General features: G+C 51.1%; 2 protein-coding genes and 1 non-coding gene across 4 annotated transcripts; all 3 read right to left on the reverse strand.

Annotated features, from left to right (window-relative positions):
* Positions 1-1220: 1220 nt before the first annotated feature.
* Positions 1221-18779, reverse strand: Ptpn6 (protein tyrosine phosphatase non-receptor type 6). 2 transcript variants are annotated; one of them, XM_051173273.1, is made up of 16 exons: positions 18567-18779; positions 13123-13245; positions 12711-12905; positions 8825-9014; positions 8575-8691; positions 8372-8485; positions 8136-8232; positions 7636-7715; positions 7327-7476; positions 5732-5863; positions 5463-5617; positions 2530-2597; positions 2283-2434; positions 2097-2188; positions 1595-1737; positions 1221-1415 (listed from the first exon to the last, which is right to left on the reverse strand). In XM_051173273.1, the coding sequence occupies exons 1-15, from the start codon at positions 18578-18580 to the stop codon at positions 1623-1625; spliced, it is 1794 nt and encodes a 597-aa protein (XP_051029230.1). In that variant the 5' UTR covers positions 18581-18779; the 3' UTR covers positions 1221-1415; positions 1595-1622. The 2 variants fall into 2 exon arrangements, with proteins under 2 accessions (XP_051029230.1, XP_051029232.1); XM_051173275.1 differs by lacking the exon at positions 18567-18779 and adding an exon at positions 13332-13507.
* A 457-nt stretch (positions 18780-19236) lies between these two features.
* On the reverse strand, positions 19237-20949 carry CUNH12orf57 (chromosome unknown C12orf57 homolog). The gene is made up of 3 exons (XM_051173283.1): positions 20865-20949; positions 20473-20649; positions 19237-19465 (listed from the first exon to the last, which is right to left on the reverse strand). The coding sequence occupies exons 1-3, from the start codon at positions 20914-20916 to the stop codon at positions 19314-19316; spliced, it is 381 nt and encodes a 126-aa protein (XP_051029240.1). The 5' UTR covers positions 20917-20949; the 3' UTR covers positions 19237-19313.
* Positions 20950-21144: 195 nt separating this feature from the next.
* LOC127213064 (U7 small nuclear RNA) lies at positions 21145-21206 on the reverse strand. The gene has a single exon (XR_007833612.1). It is a non-coding gene; the product is annotated as a U7 small nuclear RNA (small nuclear RNA).
* Positions 21207-21670: the final 464 nt, after the last annotated feature.

The following is a 21670-nucleotide window of genomic DNA, read 5'->3' on the forward strand; positions in this document are numbered from 1 at the left end:
GGTGATGGCCCCACCCATGCACCCCCTGGAGGGCCATATCTCCAGGGAGCTATCGTGTTGCTCACGCCCAGAGCTGTCCCTTTCCTTTTTGTTCTCCATATTTTTCCCGTTGTAATTATTTTTGTGAACTAATTTGGGCTTGGTCTCCTAGACGGCTTCTGAGTTCCAGTGGGATAAGCTAAGGTGTCACCCTCAACTGCTCCCAGCACTACCCTAGGACCCATGACACAGCAGGCCTCAGGCCAATGTGCTATCCTTCGCTTTTCCCATGGTGGCCGGAGCCGGCCCTTCCCAAGGTACAGCTGGCACACTCAACTGACCAAGAGATTCAAGTCATATATAAAGAACCCAACTCTAGACAAAAGGAAAGGAAGGGGGACAAAATAATACAATGAATGACCTTCAGTGACCAAGAAGGTGGGGTCCTCAGCAGGGGGATGCCCCCCTCCTCCTTCCCCCTACTGTGTACGTTGGGAACTGCAGATCTGGGGAAGCTAGGCTAGATCAGTCCCTCCTAAGAATCTTCCTAGTTGTTGGATCTAGCAACTAACAACAGGTTGTATGGCAAATCTTTCTGGGGTGGACCCTGCTGAGTCTGTACAGTAAGAGGACATGGACTCTGAATGCCAGTGGTCCTGGAATGTTGATCTCCTGTGCCTCAGTTTTCTCCAATGTAAAAGCAGGATAATAAAGGTACCCAAAGAGCCAGGGGTATAGCTCAGGGACAGAGCTGTTCACTCCCCGGCCTGTGGGAGGCCTTGAGCATTGTCCCCAGTACCGTGAAAAAATAAATAGAACAGAAACTGAAGTACCTAGGAGTAATTAATTCTAGAGTCTTTTAAATAGTTCCTGGGCCTGTTGCCAGTGTGTAATGTAGCAGCGGCCATTATTATTGGCACTCACTGTCACCATAACTTCACTACAGAGCCAAGGCGGGCAGATGATTCCAGATCACACTATGCTGTAGAAAGGCTGAAGCACTTGCCAAGCATATAGGAGACCTAGGTTCTATCCCCAGCATGAGTGAGAGAGAGAGAGAGAGAACACAGAGCAATCTAAGCCTTAGGAACACCACAGGCCGCTGTGTGAAGCAGCATCCAGAACCAAGTCTCTCTGACCCACAAGGCTGAGCTTCTATACAGTCACACATAACATCCCGGTCCCACCCTTCCCAGAGTCCCTGGATGCATGGGGCACACAGAGTTGGAGGCAGCACACAGTGGTGGTCTAGGGGCTTTATTTACAAGAATAGAAGTCTGGCTTTGTCTGGGGACTTGCTGGGCTATATACAAGTTCAGAGGACCACAGCCATTTAAATACACGAGGATGGGGTGCTCCTAGAGTCTGGTGCATGTGGGCCACAGGTCTTGATCTGCCCAGTGGAGGCCTCTGTGGGATCGAGGCTGATGCTGATGCTGCAGATAGAAGAGAGGAAGTGGGTCAGAGGGTATCTGGGGCCTGGGGAGGGGATACAAGCCGATGTATCACCCTGGCAGGGCAGTGTGAGATTGTGGCCACCCCATGCATGGGAGAACTGGGGTGGTGGGAAGTGGAGCAGGGAGGGAAGGGGCCATGCAGAAGGGGCCTCACTCACCACGGCCACCTGCAGCTGGGTGCCCAGCTCACTTCCTCTTGAGGGAGCCTTTGCTCTTCTCCTTGTCTGCTGACCGCTGCTTCTTCACTTTCTCTTCCTTCTTGCTCTTGCTGTGCACGTTTTCATACACCTCCTCCTTGTTTCTGGGCGTGGGGGGTGGGGCAGCAGGGGGTGGGGGGAAGGCACTTGGAGACTGCTGACCCCATTACTAGCAGCCACTCTCCACACTCAACCGTCCCTTACTGAAGCCAGGAAAGTGAGATAACCTGCTCACTGTCCATTCACTGGACCCAAAGCTCCCAGGGGCAGAGACTGCACTCACACCAGTGCACAGCGGGCCCACACATGGTAGCAATGTGCACTTCAGAAAACACTTAAGAACAGAGGTAGTAGGAAGAAGGTTGCCCTCGAACCAGGGTCCCTCCAACCTCCACATTAGCCCACTCCAGAAAGGACAGTTAAGGCTGGGCAGGAGGAGGGGAGGGCAAGCAGGGCCACTCACTTGGAAGAGGTACGGGAGGCCTTGGCATGGGCAGTCTTCATGGCAGGGGGGTAGGTGATATTCCCATACTCCGACTCCTGGCCCTTCCGGGACTGTGGGCAAAGGTGTGGTGGGAAGATGGTGGCACCAGCAGGACTGGGTGTCGCCCACTCTCCCCGCCACCCATCGGCCCCACTCTGGACACACTTGTATGATCTCCAGTTTCTTCTTGGTGGTTTCAATGAACTGGGCGATCGCCACATAAATGAACTTGTACTGTGCCTCCGTCTGCACCATGCCAGAGCGCTGAGCCCGCACCATCTGGATGGTCTTCTGGATGTCAATGTCACAGTCTAGCCCTGGACAAAGGTGGCAGTGGGACTTCAGGGTAGGCCAAGGCCAGGGGATTGCTTGTCCCTCCCCCACACCCGCCGTCATTCCCCAGGATCCTCACCCTTGGTGGAGATACTCTCCATGAGCATGTCAATGACAATGATGGTGCCTGTTCGGCCAATGCCAGCGCTGAAGAGAGAAGGCACCACCATCAGAGGCCCTGCCCTGGAAATGGGGAGCCCAGGGGTAACCCCAGCTCTAGGCAAAGCATAAAGAACCTAACGCTCCAGTCTCAAGGGTTGGTAATGCATACAGGTCATTAGGCCAGCAAAGAGGGGGTATCTCATCTCTGTACCCATTCTGCCCCTGTCACAGGATGGACAAGCAGGTGTCTGTTTTGGAGGTACAGATACCATTTACCTCCTTCCCAGCATTTGCCCCCCATTTCTACTTCTACTCCTCATTCTTCCGATCGACGGCTATCCTCATCCCTTGGAAAAACAGAACTTTTGTTTTTGCCATTGTCCTGCCTGCTCCTTGGGCCATTCCAGCCTTCAAGAGTTACATTTGAGTGGAGCTATGGTAACACAAACCTTTAATCCCAGCACTCAGGAAGCAGGGTCAGGCAGATCTCTATGAGTTCAAGGCCAACGGGGTCTATAGAACTAGCTCCGGGACAAACAAAGCTACACAAAGAAACCCTGTCTCAAAAAACCAAAACCAAACCAAACAAACAAAAAGTTACATTTGAAGCTAAGCAGTGAGGCACACGCCTTTAATGCCAGCATTTGGGAAGCAGAGGCAGGTGGATCACTGTGAGTCTACAGAGTGAGTTCCAGGGCCAAGGCTATACAACACAGTGAAATCCTGTCTCAAAAAACAAAACAAGAGTTGCATTTGGAGCCAGGCATGGTAGCATATGATTTTAATCCCTGCACTCAGTTGGCCAGCCCAGTCTACACAGAAAGACAAACAAATTACTTTTGGAATGGGTGTGATGGCTCGGTGACCATCATGCAAGCAAACATGGGAACCTGATATCAGATCCCCAGTGCACACAAAAAGGCCAGGCACAGTGGCCATGTAACCCCCTTACCAGGAAGTTAAGTTGGCTCATTGGCCAGCCAACCAAACTAAAGTGATAAGCTCCAGGTTCAGAGAAGGACCCTGTCTCAAAATATAAGGTGGAGAGCCTGATGTGTTAACTCCAGTACCAAGGAGGCAGACAGAAGTCAACCTCTGTGAATTTGAAACCAACCTGGCCTACCTAGCAAGTTTCAGGCCACTGAGCCACATAGGATAGGACACATATACACACATACACTATTGACAGATAGACAGTCAGACTGATAGATGGATACAGATATAGATACATAGATGGAAGAGAACCATATAAAAATACTAGGACCTCTGGCCTCCACAGACATGCCCACACATGTGCATACACCACACACAGTTACATTGTACTTAGGGTATGCCTTGGTGGTAAAGCATGTGTTTAGCATACTTAAGGCCCCGGGGTCCCACCCCCAGAACCACACACACAGAAAGAGAGAGAGAGAGAGAGAGAAAGAGAGAGAGAGAGAGAGAGAGGTGCCATTTGGCCTCTCTCTATGGAGCTTCATTTCTATTTTCTTTAACACAGCAAAAATGTAAGGGCTGGCCCAGGACACATGCAGTGGAGACAGTACAGTAGCATGCTCCCTTTTCCCACCTCCCTCCCCCTCCCTGAACTCCCCACCCCTTGAGCAAACAGATGATGCAGACCCCAGATCTGCCTACAGTCCAGTTCATGGCGCTGGTACCACAAGTTGAGATGTCTAATTTCAAACCCAGATTGTCAAAAATAAACCCCACACCACTTCCTCCCTGTAATTTCTAAATAAAGGCCATGGGGATTTCAAGAAGTGTGTGAATGGGGGAGGGGTAGCAGAAAGGTAGTTCTTGGGGATGAGCTGTCCCGGAGATGGTAGAGTGCAGAGTTTGGCCCCCAAGACAGTATGGGGATACTCCGAGATTAGCTGTAAGACAGTTGTGAGTGGAGAAAGGAGGAAGTCTGAAGCCTGGGGCTATAGGGACAGAAGAGGAACGGAACAAAATTGGTTCCTGTTTCCCCAGGCCATACATTAAAAGCATCAGGCATCAATGGTGTCCACACAGAAACACACACACTGACATACACACACAGATATACATATACATATATCCATACATACCCAAGACACACAGATATACACATATGCACACATATACACATACACACAAAAGCACAGACAGAGATATACACATATACATAGAGACATACACAAGTATAAAGACACAGATAAAACACATACACAGAAACTTTTTTTTTTTTTTTTTTTTTTTTTTTTTGGTTTTCCGAGACAGTGTTTCTCTGTGGCTTTGGAGGCTGTCCTGGACAGCCAGGCAGAAACTTTAATTTTAAGACAAGGTCTTATGCCTGGTGTAGTGGCACATGCCTTTAATCCCAGCACTTAGGAAGCAGGGCCAGCTAGATCCCTGTGAGTTCGAGTCCAACCTGTTTAGAGTTTAAGAGAGCCGGGGCTGTTACACAGAGACGTCCTGTCTAAAAAAGGAAGGAAGAAGAGAAACGATCTTATGTGGCCTAGAACTCATGATCCTCCTGTCTGTTTCCCAAATGCTAGACTATAGGTTTAGCCACCATGCCCAGCAATGAGCAGTGAGAGGAGAAACCCAAGGACTCACAACCTGGTCCACCCACCCACAGGCCTGGAGTAGTGAGGGAGCCCGGAAGAAACTGGGGGTCAGGGGAGGCATTCTGTGAGTCCCTATCCGTGCTGCTGACAGTGCTGGTCACTGCTGTTGTGTCGAGATAGGGGGTTGCCTGTATGAATGTCTGTACACTACGTCCATGGTCCATGCGGTACCCCTGTAGGTTATAGGGGGTGCTGAATCCCCGGGGACTGAAGTTATAGAAGGTTATACATCACTGTGTAGGTGCTGGGAATCAAGCTGGCTCTCTGAAGCTCCAGCTGCCGTATTTTTACACTACCTCCGAGTTACACCTCTCACCTGCAATGCACAATGATAGGCCCTGCATGAGGTAAGCGTTCCTGTCGCTGGTTGATCTGGTCCAAGAAGCTGAGGACACCCCCAGGCTCACTGGGGACCCCATGGTCAGGCCAGCTCAGGTACTGGTAGTGCCATATCTCCCGAACCAGGTCCCCCTAGGCCAAGGACAGAGTCAGTGCCCGCTGCTTCCACACAATCCCCTTGTCCTACCCACCCAAACTACAGAACCAATCCAAGGAGAGGCTCCTGGGGTGTCCAGGGACACTCACATTGTCCAGTGGGGAGATCTGTAAAGTGCGAAGTTTGTATTCTGCTGTGTCATGCTCTCCACAGTTGGTTACAGAGTAGAGCCCATAGACTCGCTGAGTGCCCACCTCTGGCCAGTATGGGACACATTTGTTCTGAAAAGAGAGATGGGAAGGGGTAAAGCATAGAGCAGGGCCCTGGGGCTTCCTGGGACCCAAGGCATAGTGAATTCTTTTTTTTTTTGCACATGTGCATAGGTGCAAACGTGGGGATGGGGGATGGTATGATGTGGAGGCTTAAGAACGAAGCTGGAGTCCTTCTCCACTCCCCTTCCACCTTACTCATTGAGGCAGGGTATCTCAGTCAAACCCAGAGCTCACTAATATGGCAAGTCTTGCTAGCCAACTTGCTCTGGGGATCCCCTGTGTCCCCCTCCCAAAGCTGGAATTGTGAGTAAGCCCCACTGCCCATCCAGAATGTACAAGAGTTCCTAACGACCCGGACTCCATTCCTCCTGCTTTTCCACAAACACTTGCCAACTGAGGCTTCTCCCCACCTCTCACCAGACTTTTCCTAAAGATGGATGAGCCCGCTCAAAATCAAACCTGGGATCTGGCCTCAAGCTAACTACCACTAGATAAGACCTGATCAGCCATCTAACCGCATAATCTATCCAGTGACCACTGACGCTGTACCTGCCGAGCTGTGGTTCAAACTTAAGTGGACAGTTCAGCGAGAGCTCATGTGCTTAGCATGTACAAAAGCTAGGAGTTACATCCCCAGCGCTACAAAACCCAGAAGACCAAGTCAGACACTGTCCGTGTCCTAGGACAAGGGGTGATACATAGACAGGTGACACAGGCAGACAACGCATGTCTCAGGAGCAGGGGGGTAGGGAAGGAGCCAATTCTCCCACAGGGCTATGGAGGCAATACAGGATAGCCTGTGAGGCATGCGGTCCAGGAGAGCCATTTCCTAGCAAAAACCGTCCAGTGCCTTCAGAAGCCTGACACACAGACCAGCAGAGGCATGAGGGTTGGAAGGAAGCCACCAGGCTTGCAGGGACAGCTCTTTATTCCAGAAGCATGGGAGCCATGGGAGGGTTTTCAGAGAGAGCAGCTGAAAACCTCCCACTGCAAAGGGGCTGACATTAAAGACTTCTGTGGTGCTGAATCAAACCCGGTTCCCATACTGGGCAAGTGCAATGCCACTGGGCTATATCATCACTCTGGAGCATCTGGAGCTCAGGAGGGCCAGGTGTCCGCGAGTCACAGTGTATTCTGGAGGCTTTATCTCAGGCCTCAGTTTCCTAACAGGCACTGGGCCTTTGTCACTGAGGTGTGTATATGTATGTACATCTATAAAATTAGATTTCTGTGTGAGTATACACGCATAGGTACACATGTACCACACAGCATGCATGCGACAGTCAGAGAACTTTTGCAGAAGTTGGTTCTCTCCTACCTGGGTCCCAGGAATTGAACTCATGATGTCACGCTTGGCTGCAAGCACACGGCTTGTGAGCCATCTCACAAGCCCCTGCTCTTACTCTTGTATGGTAGTTAACAAAGACTGAGGAGGAAAATGTAGGGGTCAGGAAGGTGAGGCTTTGCCCTACCCGGCCTTTCTCCACCTCCCGGGTGGTCATGACGATGATGCGGGTGTTCTCCTGCCAGGTCATCTGCCAGAAGTCATTGACTGTGGCCTCCAGACAGCCCTGGCTGGCGATGTAGGTCTTAGAGTTCTCATCTGGACCTAGCAGCTGGTTCTAGATGAAGCACAGAGAGACCCACCCCAGGCCTGAATCGCTGGCCATAGGATGTGTCTGTACCACCATCACCCCTACCCAAGATTTTTCCCAGAAGCACTGCACCCATGGACCCAAGACACAGGGACATGCGTGCCCCACGTGGCTCACCCCACTTACCCTGACGTAGTTGGCATTGATGTAGTCAGACCCAGGGATGTTACTGTCCCGTCCCTGCAGGATCACTCGGCTGTGGTCAACTGGCGTGGGGAGAGAAAAACAGCTTGGGCCACACCCTGGGGCAGACCCTTCCCAAGCTAACAACTGTTAGTGTCTCCAAAGCCATGGACTCATAGAGGATACGACAGCAGGCAGGGACAAACATGTCTGGATGTCTGGGGTGGGGGCGGAGGTTTCGTGGGCAGAGGGTGGCGGATTACTGCCTGGTGGCTGTGGAGATCTTGGAAAGTGAAGAGGTTTCCTGGAGGAGGGGAGCTCTGCGGGGCAGTGAGGGGCGGAGCTTCTGAGGAGAGGATGAGATGGGTAGGGATGGACCGAGTTTCTGCAGAGGCTGAGGTGGGGTAGAGGGTCTGCGGGGCAGTGAGGGGCGGAGCTTCTGAGGAAAGGGTGGGGTGGGGTAGGGGTGGCGGGGCAGTGAGGGGCAGAGCCGCGGTGCTCACAGGGAAGGATGTTCTTGTAGCGGTTCTTGCTCTTGTTCTCCGGCCGCTGCCCTTCCAGGCGCTGGTGCAAGTTCTTTACCTCCTGTTTTTGCAGACTCTGAAATGTGAAAGAATTGAGCCCCCGCCCCGGGGCAGGCACATCCACGGGTGGAAAGGTCATGGGTCACAGATCAGAGCCATGTCAGAGGCACATAAAGAGGGCAAGGTGACCCAGTCCCACTGTCCCCAGAACACACCTCGAACTCCTCCCAGAAGCCGGCCTTGGCTGTGTCCTCTGACTCCTGCTTCTTGTTAAGTTCCAACACCCGGTTCTCGATGTCGGCAGCATTCACCCGAGTAGCATAGTAAGGCTGGGGTGACAGAGGGCAGGAAGTCAGTGTCTGAGAGACCTCAGAAGTCCACATCTCTGACGGCTCAGGGGAAAGGAAGGGCCCCTCACCTGCCGCAGGTACACAAAGGCACCTGAGGCCTCCTCAATCCCAGTCTTCCTGAAGTGCTCCACCAGGTCTGTGAGGCTGTCGAAGGTCTCTGAGCCACCCACAGTATAGCGTCCACCCTGAAGGACATCGAGTAGGGCCACCCCTCAGGACTGAGTCCCCCTCTTCACACCCCAGTCTTAAATCCAACCCAAGAAGACCCGCCCACTGAAGTTCCAGGGAGAGGCCTTCCCCACAGCTCAGCTGACTTACCTCACACATAACCTTGATGTGAGTGACCTTGAGTGGAGAACCTGGACCAGCTTTGGGCTGGTCATTGAGCACAGACAGCACGAAATCACCAGGCTGGCTGAGACTCTCACGCACAAGAAATGTCCAGGGTTCGCCCTTGGCCTGAAGCAGTGTCTCTGCCTGCCCTCCAGACATGTGGCCATGGTACCACCTGGGGATATTGAAAAGATGGTGGCCAGGCCCCTCACACCTGCTGCCTGCCAGGTGTGAGATACATGCAAGCTTTGAAATCCACCAGGACATTTAGATCCATTACAAAAATGCTGGGAGGAAAAAGCCAGGCTTGGAGCTAGAATCCCAGCTCTCCAGGAAACAGGGGACTCTAGTAAATTTGAGGGCAGCAGGCTCTACGTAGTGGCATGCACCTTTAATCCCAACACTCAGATAGAAGCAGGCAGATCTACAGAGTGAGTTCCAGGGCAGCCAGGGATAAACAGCAAAACCCTGTCTCACAAAACAAACAAACAAAAAAGACCCACCTGCTTTATTTCTATAAGTAAATAGATGGGTTATGACGGCTCACTTCTATTTTGGTTTTTTGATTTTGTTTTTTGTTTGTTTTGAAGATATCATTCGTTTCTCTGTGTAGCCTTCGCTCACATTTATAATCCCAGCATTCAGAGGGCTTCAATGAGGCTGGCTATGGTAACTTTTAGGCCAGCTTGAGCTACAGAAAAAAGATCCCATCTCAAAAACAAACAACCAGCATGGTGACACATACCTGTAATTCCAGCCCTGGGTTGGCAAAAATATGGATAACTGTAAGCATGAGGCTAGCCTGGTCTACATAGAGAATTCCAAGCCAACCTGAGCTACAGAGTAAAATCCTGTCTCAAAAAGAAAGAGCAGAGCCAGGCGTTGGTGGGACAGCCTTTAATCCCAGCACTCGGAGGCAGAGTCAGGCAGAGCTCTGGGAGTTTGAGGACAGCCTGGTCTACAAAGTGAGTTGAGAGAAGGAAGGAAGGAAGGAAGAAAGGAAGGAAGGAAGGAAAGGACTTTGGGTGAGATGGCTGAGGGTAAAAATTTTTGCTCTCAGCCTCACAACCTAAGTTTGATCTCCAGGACCCACATAGTAGAGAGAGATAACCAACTCTGACAGGTTGTCTTCTGATCTCTATGTGCACACATAAGTGATATTACAAAAATCTTTTAAACAATAAAACAAGACAAAAGCTGAGAGATGGCTATTTTCCCTACTTTACAATGAGAAAATGGAGGTAGAGCGCTTGCATACCGGTCCTAGGGCCTAGACTGATAAGCGAAAAGGCTCCACAGAGCTCACAGCATGGAGACTGAGGCTACAGCTCAGTAGGACATGTAAGACCCTGGGTTCTGTCCCCAGCACTGAAATAAAGAAAGGGGGATGGAGGAGGAATGGAGGGGAGAAAAAGGAAGGGGGGGTGTTCTAACAAAACCCCAGAGCCTCTTCCGACTGTTTACGACAAACAGGCAAGCAAAACCCAGAACATTTGGAGGGACAAAAAGAACTGTCCCCATGAAATGCAGACTTGGACTGGGTTAAAGGAGGAACAGTAAAATGTAGGTGGACCCAAAGTACAGAAGGCAGTGGCTGCTGGAGGAGGCAGAAGCTGGGAAGGACCAATGGAAAACTCCTGTGATGAGGGGCACAAACACTGAGGTGGGTAGTCTCAGGGTTCCGGGGAGCCCAGGATGGTGTGACTCAAGGGGCTCTGAGGGGCTGTAGGGCAGAAAACAGAACTAAGGACCTTTCCGTGAAGCACCCCTTCCCAGGAGGAAACTGTAGCCCCACAATGCCTAGCCTCACAGGAAACCACGTGATGGAAAAAATACAAAACTCCTTCTGGGGAGAGAGTGAGAAGTGAGGTTTCCTCAGCTCAGGGACAGGGGGGGGCAGCATTTTCCAACCGCAAGGATTGGGGTGTGGGGAGTGGGGGCTCAGTCCCGGTCCTTCTCAACTCTGCCCAGAGGACACCATAGCTCAGGGCCCTTCAGAGGCTCCTACCCCAACTCAGGTGTCCTGGGCTACCCCAGCCTACCTCGGGGACAGACAGGCCAGGGTCCTCAAGCAATGTGAGGGGGCTTAGCTCCTTCCCTCAGGGGACAGGATGAGGAAGTCTCCATGCAAATGAACTGACCACAGGCAGAGTTCACCACTGAGGGGACAAATGCAAATTTCCAAGAAGAGGTGGGGCAAGGACACAAGGAGAGTTGGGCCTTGGCTTCCCCACACCCTAGGGTTAGGGATAAAGCTGCCCTTCTTAGTTGGTCATCCGAGCGCCTCTTGGAGTCATCCAAACCCCCCTCGGTGGCGTGTCACCCATGTAGTGCTGCTAGCTTCTTTCTCCATCCTGTCCTACCCTGCTCCTACCTCCTCCCTATCACAGTGAACATACCAGCTACAATTCTGCTATGTCTCCATAGTCCGTCTCCTCTAACAGAGCAGATCCTGGCTTGACAGCAACAAGGGAAGACAAGGAGGTAAAGGCGCATCCGAGAGGCCCAACCACCTTGAGTGTTGCAGGTAGGAGGGGGAAGGAGCGAGCATGAGGTGAGGGGTGCCCTCCCATTCTATTCACCGCCAGAAGAGGAAAATCTTCAAGGAAGTATAGACCACCTTCTTCATGTTGGCTGCAAAGGGCTCTCCAGAGATGGCCTTTTCCCCCAATCTTTCAAGTTCTACCTTTTTTTTTGTTTCAGTTCTTTAGGTCAGGGTTTCATGTAGCCCAGGCTGGCCTCAAAACTGCTGTGAAGTTGAGGATGGACTTGAACTGGTCTTCCTGCCTATGATTGCACTCATATGCTACCACACCAGGTTTATGCAGCACAGAGAAGCAAACCCAAGGCTAAATGCAAGCTATGCAAAGCATTTTACCAACTGACCCACAGGCCTTAGGCCTCCAGTTCTAAGTTTTAATCAGTGACGACCAAAAATATTGGAAAAAAAAAAAAAAGACTACAAACTGCGGGTAAGTAGCTCAGTGGCAAAAGCACACACCCAACAAGCCCAAGGTCCAGGGTTCAGGACCCAGCAGAGGGTCTGGAGTCGGGGGAGGTCAAGGCTCAGAATCATTTCAACTGTAAGTGCCACAAACACAGACGTCCATGAGAACCCTTACTGTTACTCCACTGCCCGGTACAGCTGAGATGAGTTGCAGTATAATGAAGGACTTCTATGTGCCTCTCCTTGCGCATGCTCTGTGGAGACCACATGAGAACAGCCAGCCCAGGTATGGAGGCCACATCCTTGCAGCTCTAGGGAGGGCTACCCTGAGTGTTTCCTGGAGCCAGGTAAGCCTGGGCCCTTACCCCTCTATAGCTGTGACCAATACCAATGACTTTGCCTCATCCAAACTCTGCAACCCATCCTCACAGTGTTGCTGAGATAAAGCCCTGAGTAGCCCAATTACAGTGGATCTTCAAGACCTTCCTAACATAGGCACCTAAGAGAGCCAGACCCTGGAGAGCTGGGGGAGGGCAAGAGTCCCATAGAAGGAAGAGCTTTCTAGCAATAGGGCCAACCTGATGGGAAAACACCAGCCACAGGAGTGGCCTCACTGTCACTCTCAGGACTAGGCTGCTAGACAGCAGGAACCCTGCAGAAAGGGTGGAGTGGGGAAGGGATGGGCAGAGCTTCTGAGGAGAGGATGAGATGGGAGCGCTTCCCTTGCTTCCTCGGAGGGACAGGGCATGGGCTAGTCATGGGAGTCAGCAGGTATAGAGGAAAGCAGCTCAGAGCTCTGAGATAGGACAGGGGAGGAAGAGCAGGGATGAGGGACCGACTGTGAGCATGTCACCCGGACCAGGTACTCCCGTCCTTTACACCGACCTCAAGGGAGAGGGTCAGCCTGCAATGTGCATGCCTCACCTCTCACTGGTGGGGTCCGAGCAGTTCAGTGGGTACTTGAGGTGGATGATGGTGCCATCTCGGTCCTGAAGGATACCCTGTTGCTGAGTGTAATACTCCACCAGCTCTGTCAATGTTGCAAACTTCTCCCCTCCATACAGGTCATAGAAGTCCCCAGAGTTCTGAATCCGAATATGGGTCACCTGGTCATCCACCCTGCAAGGCACCAGGAAGTGAGGCCGCAGGTACGGGAGCCGGCCGAGGGGCCTGAATGCAAAAGCACACAGGGCTGGGGTAGACACAGATAGTCATGGGGACACACTAGGTCTACAGGCAGGAACGCAAGGGAAGCAATGCAGCAAGAGAAGCCAAGGCAACCTAGGGAACGGAAGATCGCTCAGGACCCATGAGATGAACTGGGAGGACCACTCACCTGACTGAGAGGGAGAAGTCACCCTGGTTCTTGCGACTGGGCCGAGCCAGGAAGCTCCCAGGGACTCCCCGGCCCTTGAGCAGGGTCTCTGCATCAGGCCCACTGAGGTCCCGATGAAACCACCTGAGGGCGCACAGGGCGGTGAGGTGACATCCCCCGGGCGCCAGGTCACTCTTCACTCCTACCTCCCAGGGGCCCCGGGCCCTTACCTCACCATCCTGGGGCTCTTGCTGAATTGGCTGCAGAGAACGTGGAGGAAACAGCCTGTCTGGACAGGTGGGAAAGCTCTAGGGTTGAGCCTCAAGCAAGGCTCTCAGAGCCTAAGCCTCCTACAACCCCAACCTGCTGTCCCGCTGCCAGGCTACCACTCTGCTGGCCTGGGGCAGCCAGCGGGGCGGAGACAGGAAGGGGCGCGGCCGACCCCTTGGGGGAACTCACTTGTACTTCTCTTTTCAGAGCAAGGGAAGAGAAGCAGAAGGGTGGCAGGGTGGGGGAGGGCCCGCTTCCCACTGTCTCTGAGCAAAGGCGCAGGAGCATGGCACTGAACATATCAAGAGATAAGGACACATGTGTATGCCCCTCAGCCCCTCCAGGCCAAGGTTCACACGTGTGACTCCTCATGGCCATTAGGTCATCCCTTCCTCCTCCACCAGCTGCTTCTACTCAGCATTCTTTGGCACAATCTAATAATAATCGCTTGCAGTGACACTGTCATTTAATGGAGTGTTGCCACATGCCAGACTCATTGCTACAGTGTCATTTGCCTGCCTCCTATGAGTTATACCTCACCACAGCCTCATTACCCAGGCACTATCTTTATACCCGCTTTACAGACAAGGAAATTGAGGCTCACTCAGGGAGTTTGAGGAATTGCCCCCAGGCCTTACACTTAGTAAATTGCCCAATTCAGACCTAAATTGTTTAGCTTCAAATCCAATGATTTGTAAAGTCTGCCTGCCAGCCCTCAGGACCCAAATTTGGAACAGTAGTCAATAAATTCCTTGTCCAGAGGAGACACTATCACAGCAGAGAGCCCCCCACAAGACTACCTCAGGCAACAATGTCAATTGCGGGCCTCTTCTATGTTCAGAGACTGTTTACAGACCTCTTTCTTCTATTCTGACTCTGAGCCGGGTGTGTGTGTGTGTGTGTGTGTGTGTGTGTGTGTGTGTGTGTGTGTGTGTCCTGGAAGTTAGGGTTGGTGACAATGGAAGATGCTCACAGGGATGGTAACTTTAGGAGCTCTCAGCCCAAAGTCTTATGATGGCCTGTGTATGTAATCCTCAGTATAAATTAAAAAAGAAGAAATCAAATACTACCAAACCAAGACCAGGGGGAAAATAACCAGCCCAACAGAGGAGTCAAAAAACTCCTATGGGTGTCTTCCTTTGGGAGAACAACAGGCTGCTGAAGAACAAAGCAGGACAGGGTGGCTCCTTCTGGGGGGGGGGGTTATTTTCTTGGGTATTTTGGTTGGTTAGTTTTGGTATTTTTGCCATACTGGGATTACAACCCAGGCCCTAGGCATGCATGGTGGTGCATGCCTTTAATTCTAGTACTTGGGAGGGAGAGGCAGGTAGATGTCTGAGTTTGAGACCAGCCTGGACTACATAGGGATTTCCAGGACATCCAGTGCTATACAGTGAGACTCTTTCAAAAAAGAAAGAAGAGCCCTGTCCCTCCGTTATGCAGGCAGCATCACTAAGGCAAACCCTCACCTTATTCCTTCTTCTTATTCACTTGATTCATTTTTCTATTTCTGCAGCCCTAGGGATTGAACCTAGGACCTCAAATATGCTAGGCAAATGCTCTACCACTGAACCACACCCTCAGCTCTCTCTCTTTTTATGTTTTATTTTGAGACAGGGTATATCACCAAGTTGCGCAGACTAATCTGGAAATCATTCTGTAGCCTTGAACTTGCAATCCTCCTGCCTCAGTGTCTCTGGTAGCTGGGGGGATAAGCATCATCACCACATCTGGCCCCCTTACACCTTTTTTCAAAACTGTAAGATTTGTGAGGTGTAGCTCAGGGGTAGCTTGCATAAGGCCCTAGAGTCCATCTCTGCACCAAACTCATTAAAGTCATGAATAAGTGAATAGTTAGTTGTATGCTTAACATGTATTCATAGCATATATGTTATCTCTCAAAAATAGGAAAAATAAAAGGATATGAAAACCAACAGGTGCTAACTTAGACTGTAGAGAGCCCTGGGTTTCACAGTCTTGCTAGGTGCAATGGCACACATCCGTAATTCCAGCACTTGGAAGACAGAGGCAAGAGGATAAGTACAAGTTTATAGCCAGCCTGGGCTTCATAAAGAGTTCCGGGCCAGCACAGCAAGACCGTGTTTAGAAAAAAACAAACAAACAAACAAACACCAACCCTCTATGACAAGTCTTTTATCATTCTTGAAGACATCATGTATCCCTTGACCTACCTCTCCCTCCCTTTCTCTTCTTGCTAACAGCATTGGGAATTTACATGCTGGAATACATACTGTGAAAGATCCGGAACTCTCATGGACTAAGCTCATCCCAAGGGTCAGGAAGATCACATGCAAAGTAGGTTCCAGCACAGGGGGATCCACCAGCAACCTGGCTTGTCCCCATCCCAACCTTCAGAGTCCAACCCAGAGAAGTATCCAGAGAGAAAACTCATTAGTACACTTACATAACATGGTTACATGGATGCTCCCTGGTCTGCTCCTGCATGCAGATGAGTAAGCATACCTTATATAGAGGCACAATTCACATGCACCCCATCATGTGTCCATCTATATAGATACCTCGCTGGGGGCAGATCCCAACACAACAGGGACACAGGAAGTTCCAGGTACCTGTTTGGCACCACACTGACTGCACCAGATCTAGGACTCTTCATTCCAAAGTTAAGCCCACTTGCTTCAAAAGAGCTTACCAGGCTCCTAATGCCCTGGTCCTTCAAGTGTATTTAAAGTGTCAAGCCGGAAAATGAGACACTCCAATAAGATGGATCACCCCTGCTATCCTCTGGCAGGAAAATAATGGCAGTCCCCCAGAAGCAAGGCACAGAGCCCTGGAGTTGGAGGAACATTAGGACAACATACCACAGTCATCCTATCTGAGCCCTTGGCCAACTAGGACATAGAGATTTTGTGTTTGCTTTAAGCAGGCTCAAGGAGGCTGATAGTCCTAAATGCAAGTGCCTGGTATCTAGAAGAGACAGAAATTCCTTTGAGAAACAAGGGATGAAAGAAGACCTCAAAATCAATGGTGATTCAAGGAAGACAGGCCCTGGGTACCAAAGACAAGATGCAACAATCTTATATAGTAACTGGACTTCTCTGAGCCTTGGTATCCCCGCCTAATAAATGAGTTCAACAAGATTTCCTAAATTCAGACCTAAAAATCGAACAAAGCAACCAGGTGTGGTGGGTCATACCTATAATCCCACTATTCAGGAGGCTGAAGCCTGGGACAAAAGACCAAGTGTGATGGCTCATGCCAGCCCTTGGGAGGCCATACTCATTATGTAACTAACTGCTAAGTGGTATGGTTTCATGTCATCAGCTGTAATGTTTTAAAACGGTTTCTGCCTGCTGCTTTTGCCTCTGTGGAGTTGGCCAACTACAGACAAAAACCTATGCTTCTATGGACAGGTACAGACCTTTCTCCCTTGCCATAATTTCCTCAATAATACAGTATGATGTTTGCATAGCATTTACATTGAACTAGATAGGTACTCGGAGAGGATTTAAAATATGCATTACTTAGTACATGTGGAGGCTCCATGCAAATGCACCTGTACAGTTCAGTGTCTTCTGGGCACCCTGGAATCAATCCAGCATGGGCACCAGCAGATGATGATCTTACTGTGTTCTATTCTATTTTATTCACGTTTGTTTTTTACTTAGTGTGAAAGGGATCCAACTCCAGTTTTTATGCTAGTCAAGTATTCTACCACTGACCATAACCCTATTCTTTGTTTCTATTATTTATTTATTCAGACAGGATCTTACTTTGTGGTTCAGGCTAGCCTGGAACTCAGGACCCTCCCACCTCAGCCTCCCTAGTATTGTCACACACCACTGTACCCTACCCGGCTGAGACAACTGTATTATTGTTAATGTTCATGACGATACTGTTTACTTGTTACTATCCCAATTTTAGAAACAAAAGCAAAAACTCAGACATGTTAAGTAACTTGCCCAGAGTCACAAGCTTTGAGTGAGTCGTGAGTGGGAAGGTGAAAAAAAACTTAAAGCCGTCTGTGGCCAGAGAGTTGTCTGCCACAACACTGCTATAGCAGGCCTAAAGCAGATGGCTGGCACAGCAAAGCATGCTGGGAGATGAAGGAGCAGGTCATCCCCACAGGCAGCTGGACCATGACACAGAGGTGGCATGCATAACATGCACTTGGGTTGCTCAGTGTAAGGCCATCAATGCAGCTGAGCCTAAGTATTCAAGGGGCTGGACCCCAGAGACAGCCGCCTTCAAGTCCAGGCTGAAGAATCAAGCACAGGTTCTGTACTGGCAGATGCCTTGCCAAGTCAGCTGGAAAGACCCAGTGCCAGCCTCGGGGCTGAAAGTGACAAGACACACACTGGAAGAAGACAGCAAACAGAAAGGCTCACCAGTATGAGAAGCAAAAGTCAGCAGGACTCTGGCACAAGCAATCCACAAAGTTACCAGCACTGCCTGAGTGGGTTTCCACTCAGTAGGCTGCCTGGGATGAGCACCTGCTCTTCTGGGTTCACACTTGTTATTTCTGCTGATCACAATATGGCTGTCTCTGTCTCATCACCAGGTCTGAGCTCAAATGTCACCTCATCAGGAAGCCCTCCTGTGGCCTTCCAGTTATACCTCCAGCAAACATCACCTGCTGGCACCTTCTTCATTTCTTTTCCTGGGTGTTCAAACTTCAGTCATCTGAAGCAACCCTAGTTATGACCTGTTGATTCATTGTCATCTCTGGCTGGAAGGCCAGCTCTCTAAACAGAGATCATGTCTGCCTCGTACAGGAGTGTGTACCGTTGTTGTAAGTGGCGCCTGCCCACCATGATGGCCACCATTTATTATCTTAGTTTGCTCCCTTTGGGGGGTCAGAAGGAAGGGGGAATTTGCCTAGGAGTGGGAGAGCTTCCTCCAATGTGCCGTCTGAGGTAAGAACTACCCAGTGGGGACAGGTCCTAGGCAGGAGGCAGAAGCAGGGGTTAAAAACGAAAAAAGATAAATACTCTTCAGGGTGGGGGGTGTTAGAAGAAAAAGGAGGCAGAGGAATATGAATGAGCCTGGGGGTCTTGGCTCTTGTGAGAAGGGAAGCTAACAGGGACAGGAAGCTGACCCAGGACTGGGGTGATGGTGGTGACTGTTTATGGCGGCATACTTGTTGAGAGTGTGAACAATGCCCGTTTGCCCAAACTAACAGAGTCTGTGGGACACAGGTGGCACAGGGGACTTACCCTCGGGACAGCATCTCCCTGGAGGAGTGGGGGAAGTCACAGGCAAAGGGCGATGGGGGCGGGGCCAATCGAGTAGCACAGCTGTTCAGGGATCCAGACAAGACCTTCAGGAAGAATATTCTGGTTCGCAGCCACTTCCTCCTCCAGTCTGTCAAACCTACAGCACTTAGAGGACGAGCCCCTGGCCTACAGGTCTCCGAGGGAAGGACCTGTGGGGCGGGGCTGGCCGGAGACCGGCCACCTCAGCCAAATTCCCCAGAGGCCCGAGGCGGCCCAGCAGGCTTCGGGCCTGGCGGGCCGACTTCTCTTGGGAGGGGAGGAGCCACCTGCTCTCCTACCTGGAGCTCAAACTGACAGAGCAGCAGGAGGGCGGGTAGGGGCAAAGCCCAGGAAGTAACTCTAGCCAAGGGACCGCCCCCAGCAGAGTACCTCTCTCACACTGGAAAGCGGAGGGACCGAAGGAAAAGCCTCGTAGGAGGTGCCACCACCTTTGTGAACAAATATCCCAGAATGTCAAGAGGCCCGTTTAGCCTCCTGCCTGGGAGGAAAGGTGGAAAGGCCCTCTCCAGAGCAAGGCTGGTCCCAGCAAAGGCGAAAGGAGGCCAAAGGTCAGAGGCAGTCGCTAGGAACAAGAGGGGGTAGCCAGGACTACAAATGACTGACACCAAAGTTTAGTCACAAGCACATTTATTATTCTCTGGGGCACAGGGTCTTCTTCCCTAGCAGTGGTGCACAGACAAGGACAAATCAGGAGGCAGCCACACTGCTTCCGGAAGCTGGCCCATGGGGTGGCAGTGTCATGGGTGGCAGGAACAGGGCCTTTAGCTTGCCGGACAGGCTGGCAATCTCAGGATCCTGGGCTTCATAAGACTTGACTAGGCGGGCAAACTTAAGGACGCCTGCAAGAGGGAGCAAGGACACCTGCTGGGGACCAGCATGCCAAGGCAGGGACGGGGGTGGGGGACGGGGGGGGCGGGGTTTCCCTGTAGTAGTAGAAGCCATGCAGCCATCTTCAAAAGACAGGTCACACTGCTGTCCCACAGGGCTTCAACCAACCCCACCCCAGTTTTCACTAGGCACAACTGGAGACAATATGGAAAAATTCCTAACGCATCCAGGCGTGGTGGTACACGACTTTGATCCCAGCACTTGAAAGGCAGAGGCAGGTGGCTCTCTGAATCTGAATTCGAGGCCAACTTGGTCTACAAAGCCAATTCTAAGGTCAGCCAGGGCTACACAGAGAAACCGTGTCTCAAAAAAAGAAAAAAGAAAAAAAAAGAAAAAAGAAAGAAGTCCTGAAGCAGACTTGTTTTTTTGTTTGTTTGTTTTTTGTTTTGTTTTGTTTTTTTTCCACTCAGGTGAACCATGCTAGTTGCTTTGTCTCAAGAAGCCTAAATATAAATGAGACCCCAGGTCTACAAGTAGTCCCTTGTAGCTAGGCCAGATCAATCAATCAACACATGGCCTTGGGAAGAGAGCGCTCAATCTCCAACACCAAACCAATTAACTAGAACGCCTTGCAGGAACTGCAGAAGCCTGTTGTCAGGCAGACAAGAGTCCAGGTCACTCAAGCCTACTCAGTATCCCCTAGTCAGAAGGCTGATAAAGGATGGTCTCAGGTCCAAGGCCAGTCTGGGACCTTAGTGAGACCCTGACTCAAAGGAAGCTGAGTAGAAATGGCTCAGTGGTGGAGAGCTTGTCTAACATAAGGCCTTGGGTAATTCAAGATCCAGTACTTTAAAGAGAAAGGGGGAGGGAAAAAACGCTCTGGATAGGCCCTGAGCTCTGAGTGCCAATGTTTGATGTGACTGCCGCCCAGTGGCGAGAAAGAGGTCGACGACTCGGGGGCCACTGATCATGAGCCCCACCCCTAATCCATCCCATCGCCATTCCATGTGGGACCCACCTTCCCCGTCGCAACTAAAGCCATAGGCTTTAATAACCTCCTGCTGGATCTGTGTGGCTACTGGCAGCACGAATTGCAGCATCTTCCCCATATCGTTGCAAGCATTGTCTCTGGCCTCGTCCATGCGCACGGCGTTCTCTGGGGCCGAGAACGCTTGAATCACTTCCGCTAAAACCACTGAAAGACGGGAGCATCCCAGCGAGGTCCGTGGAGCATGGCGGGCGAACCCACAGGAAGAAGGGAAGAAGCAGAGTTAGTGGATCGAGGAGGACAGCAACTCGACAAGCTCGTCCTCCCAACCCTTCGTCATAATGGGCAAGGATCCCGCTTGGAGACAGGGGAGCACAGCTCCCTCCCCTAAAGGCTGCCCACGCCCAGACTAGGCTCCTCACCCTTGGCCTGCTCTGCGCTCAGGGCCGCGGGCTGGGCCGAGGCGGACGCCATAGAATGCCAGTTGCAACTTGACTAATAAATAGGAACGGATCCGGAGAAAGCAGACGCCAGCAGCCTCCTAGCGCGGCAGCCGGAGCAGTGCAGGCGGAAGGGAAGACGGATCACGCAGAGCGGAAGTCTCTGAGCGTGGACCCAGCACTCACGCACTTCCTACAGTGAGGACGAGCCCATAAGCCACTAAGACAAAACTACCACTGTTTTATAGACCATTGGGTTGGGAGGGGTTTTCCGACAAAAGCCAGAAAACCTGCTAGACAAATTCTAAAAGAGCTGTAACACTCACGAGCATCGTGTGCGACGAGCGCGGGAAGGACACAAACTCCACTTTCAGTGAGGGTGAGATCACCGTACCAGTTTCTCCACCACCCACTAATATGCGGGTAATAAAACACACTTTTCTCACTCAATTCGGTAACTAATATTCCAGAGGACTAACTATAACCGGTCGTTTCTTGAGTTTGTAACCGTTTGATAGAGGGATATGCAAATTACACAGTGCTGATTGGCTGGAAACAGCCAATCACAGCCCCTTCGTTGTTATGAGTGAAAACAGGGCTTCTCAATAATAAAAGCTTGGAGTGAAAGCCGATGTGGCCCAATGCCTTGTATTTTCATCCTTACAGGCTCTTGCCACCCATCCCTTTCTCAAACTGCAAGGGTAATCCGGAAAGTCGTGTGCTTCTGTGACGCTAGCACAAAACTTGAGAGGCTGGAGAACAAGTTCAAGGCCAGCCTGGGCTACAAG

Source organism: Phodopus roborovskii, unplaced genomic scaffold, assembly GCF_943737965.1.
Source record: "Phodopus roborovskii unplaced genomic scaffold, PHOROB, whole genome shotgun sequence".
Taxonomy (NCBI): Eukaryota; Metazoa; Chordata; class Mammalia; order Rodentia; family Cricetidae; genus Phodopus; species Phodopus roborovskii.

What these genes read in the sequence shown, in the direction of transcription:
- CUNH12orf57 (XM_051173283.1), bottom strand. Translation starts at nt 20,916, where the DNA reads ATGGCGTCCGCCTCGGCCCAGCCCGCGGCCCTGAGCGCAGAGCAGGCC. An exon ending in GAGCGCAGAGCAGGCCAAGG is followed by an intron (nt 20,650 to 20,864) that starts GTGAGGAGCCTA and finishes CCCGTCTTTCAG; the next exon opens with TGGTTTTAGCGGAAGTGATT. An exon ending in CTTTAGTTGCGACGGGGAAG is followed by an intron (nt 19,466 to 20,472) that starts GTGGGTCCCACA and finishes TCCCTCTTGCAG; the next exon opens with GCGTCCTTAAGTTTGCCCGC.
- Ptpn6 (XM_051173273.1), bottom strand. An exon ending in GCTTCTGGGAGGAGTTCGAG is followed by an intron (nt 8,233 to 8,371) that starts GTGTGTTCTGGG and finishes TTCACATTTCAG; the next exon opens with AGTCTGCAAAAACAGGAGGT. An exon ending in GCCTCCCGTACCTCTTCCAA is followed by an intron (nt 1,738 to 2,096) that starts GTGAGTGGCCCT and finishes CCCCACGCCCAG; the next exon opens with AAACAAGGAGGAGGTGTATG.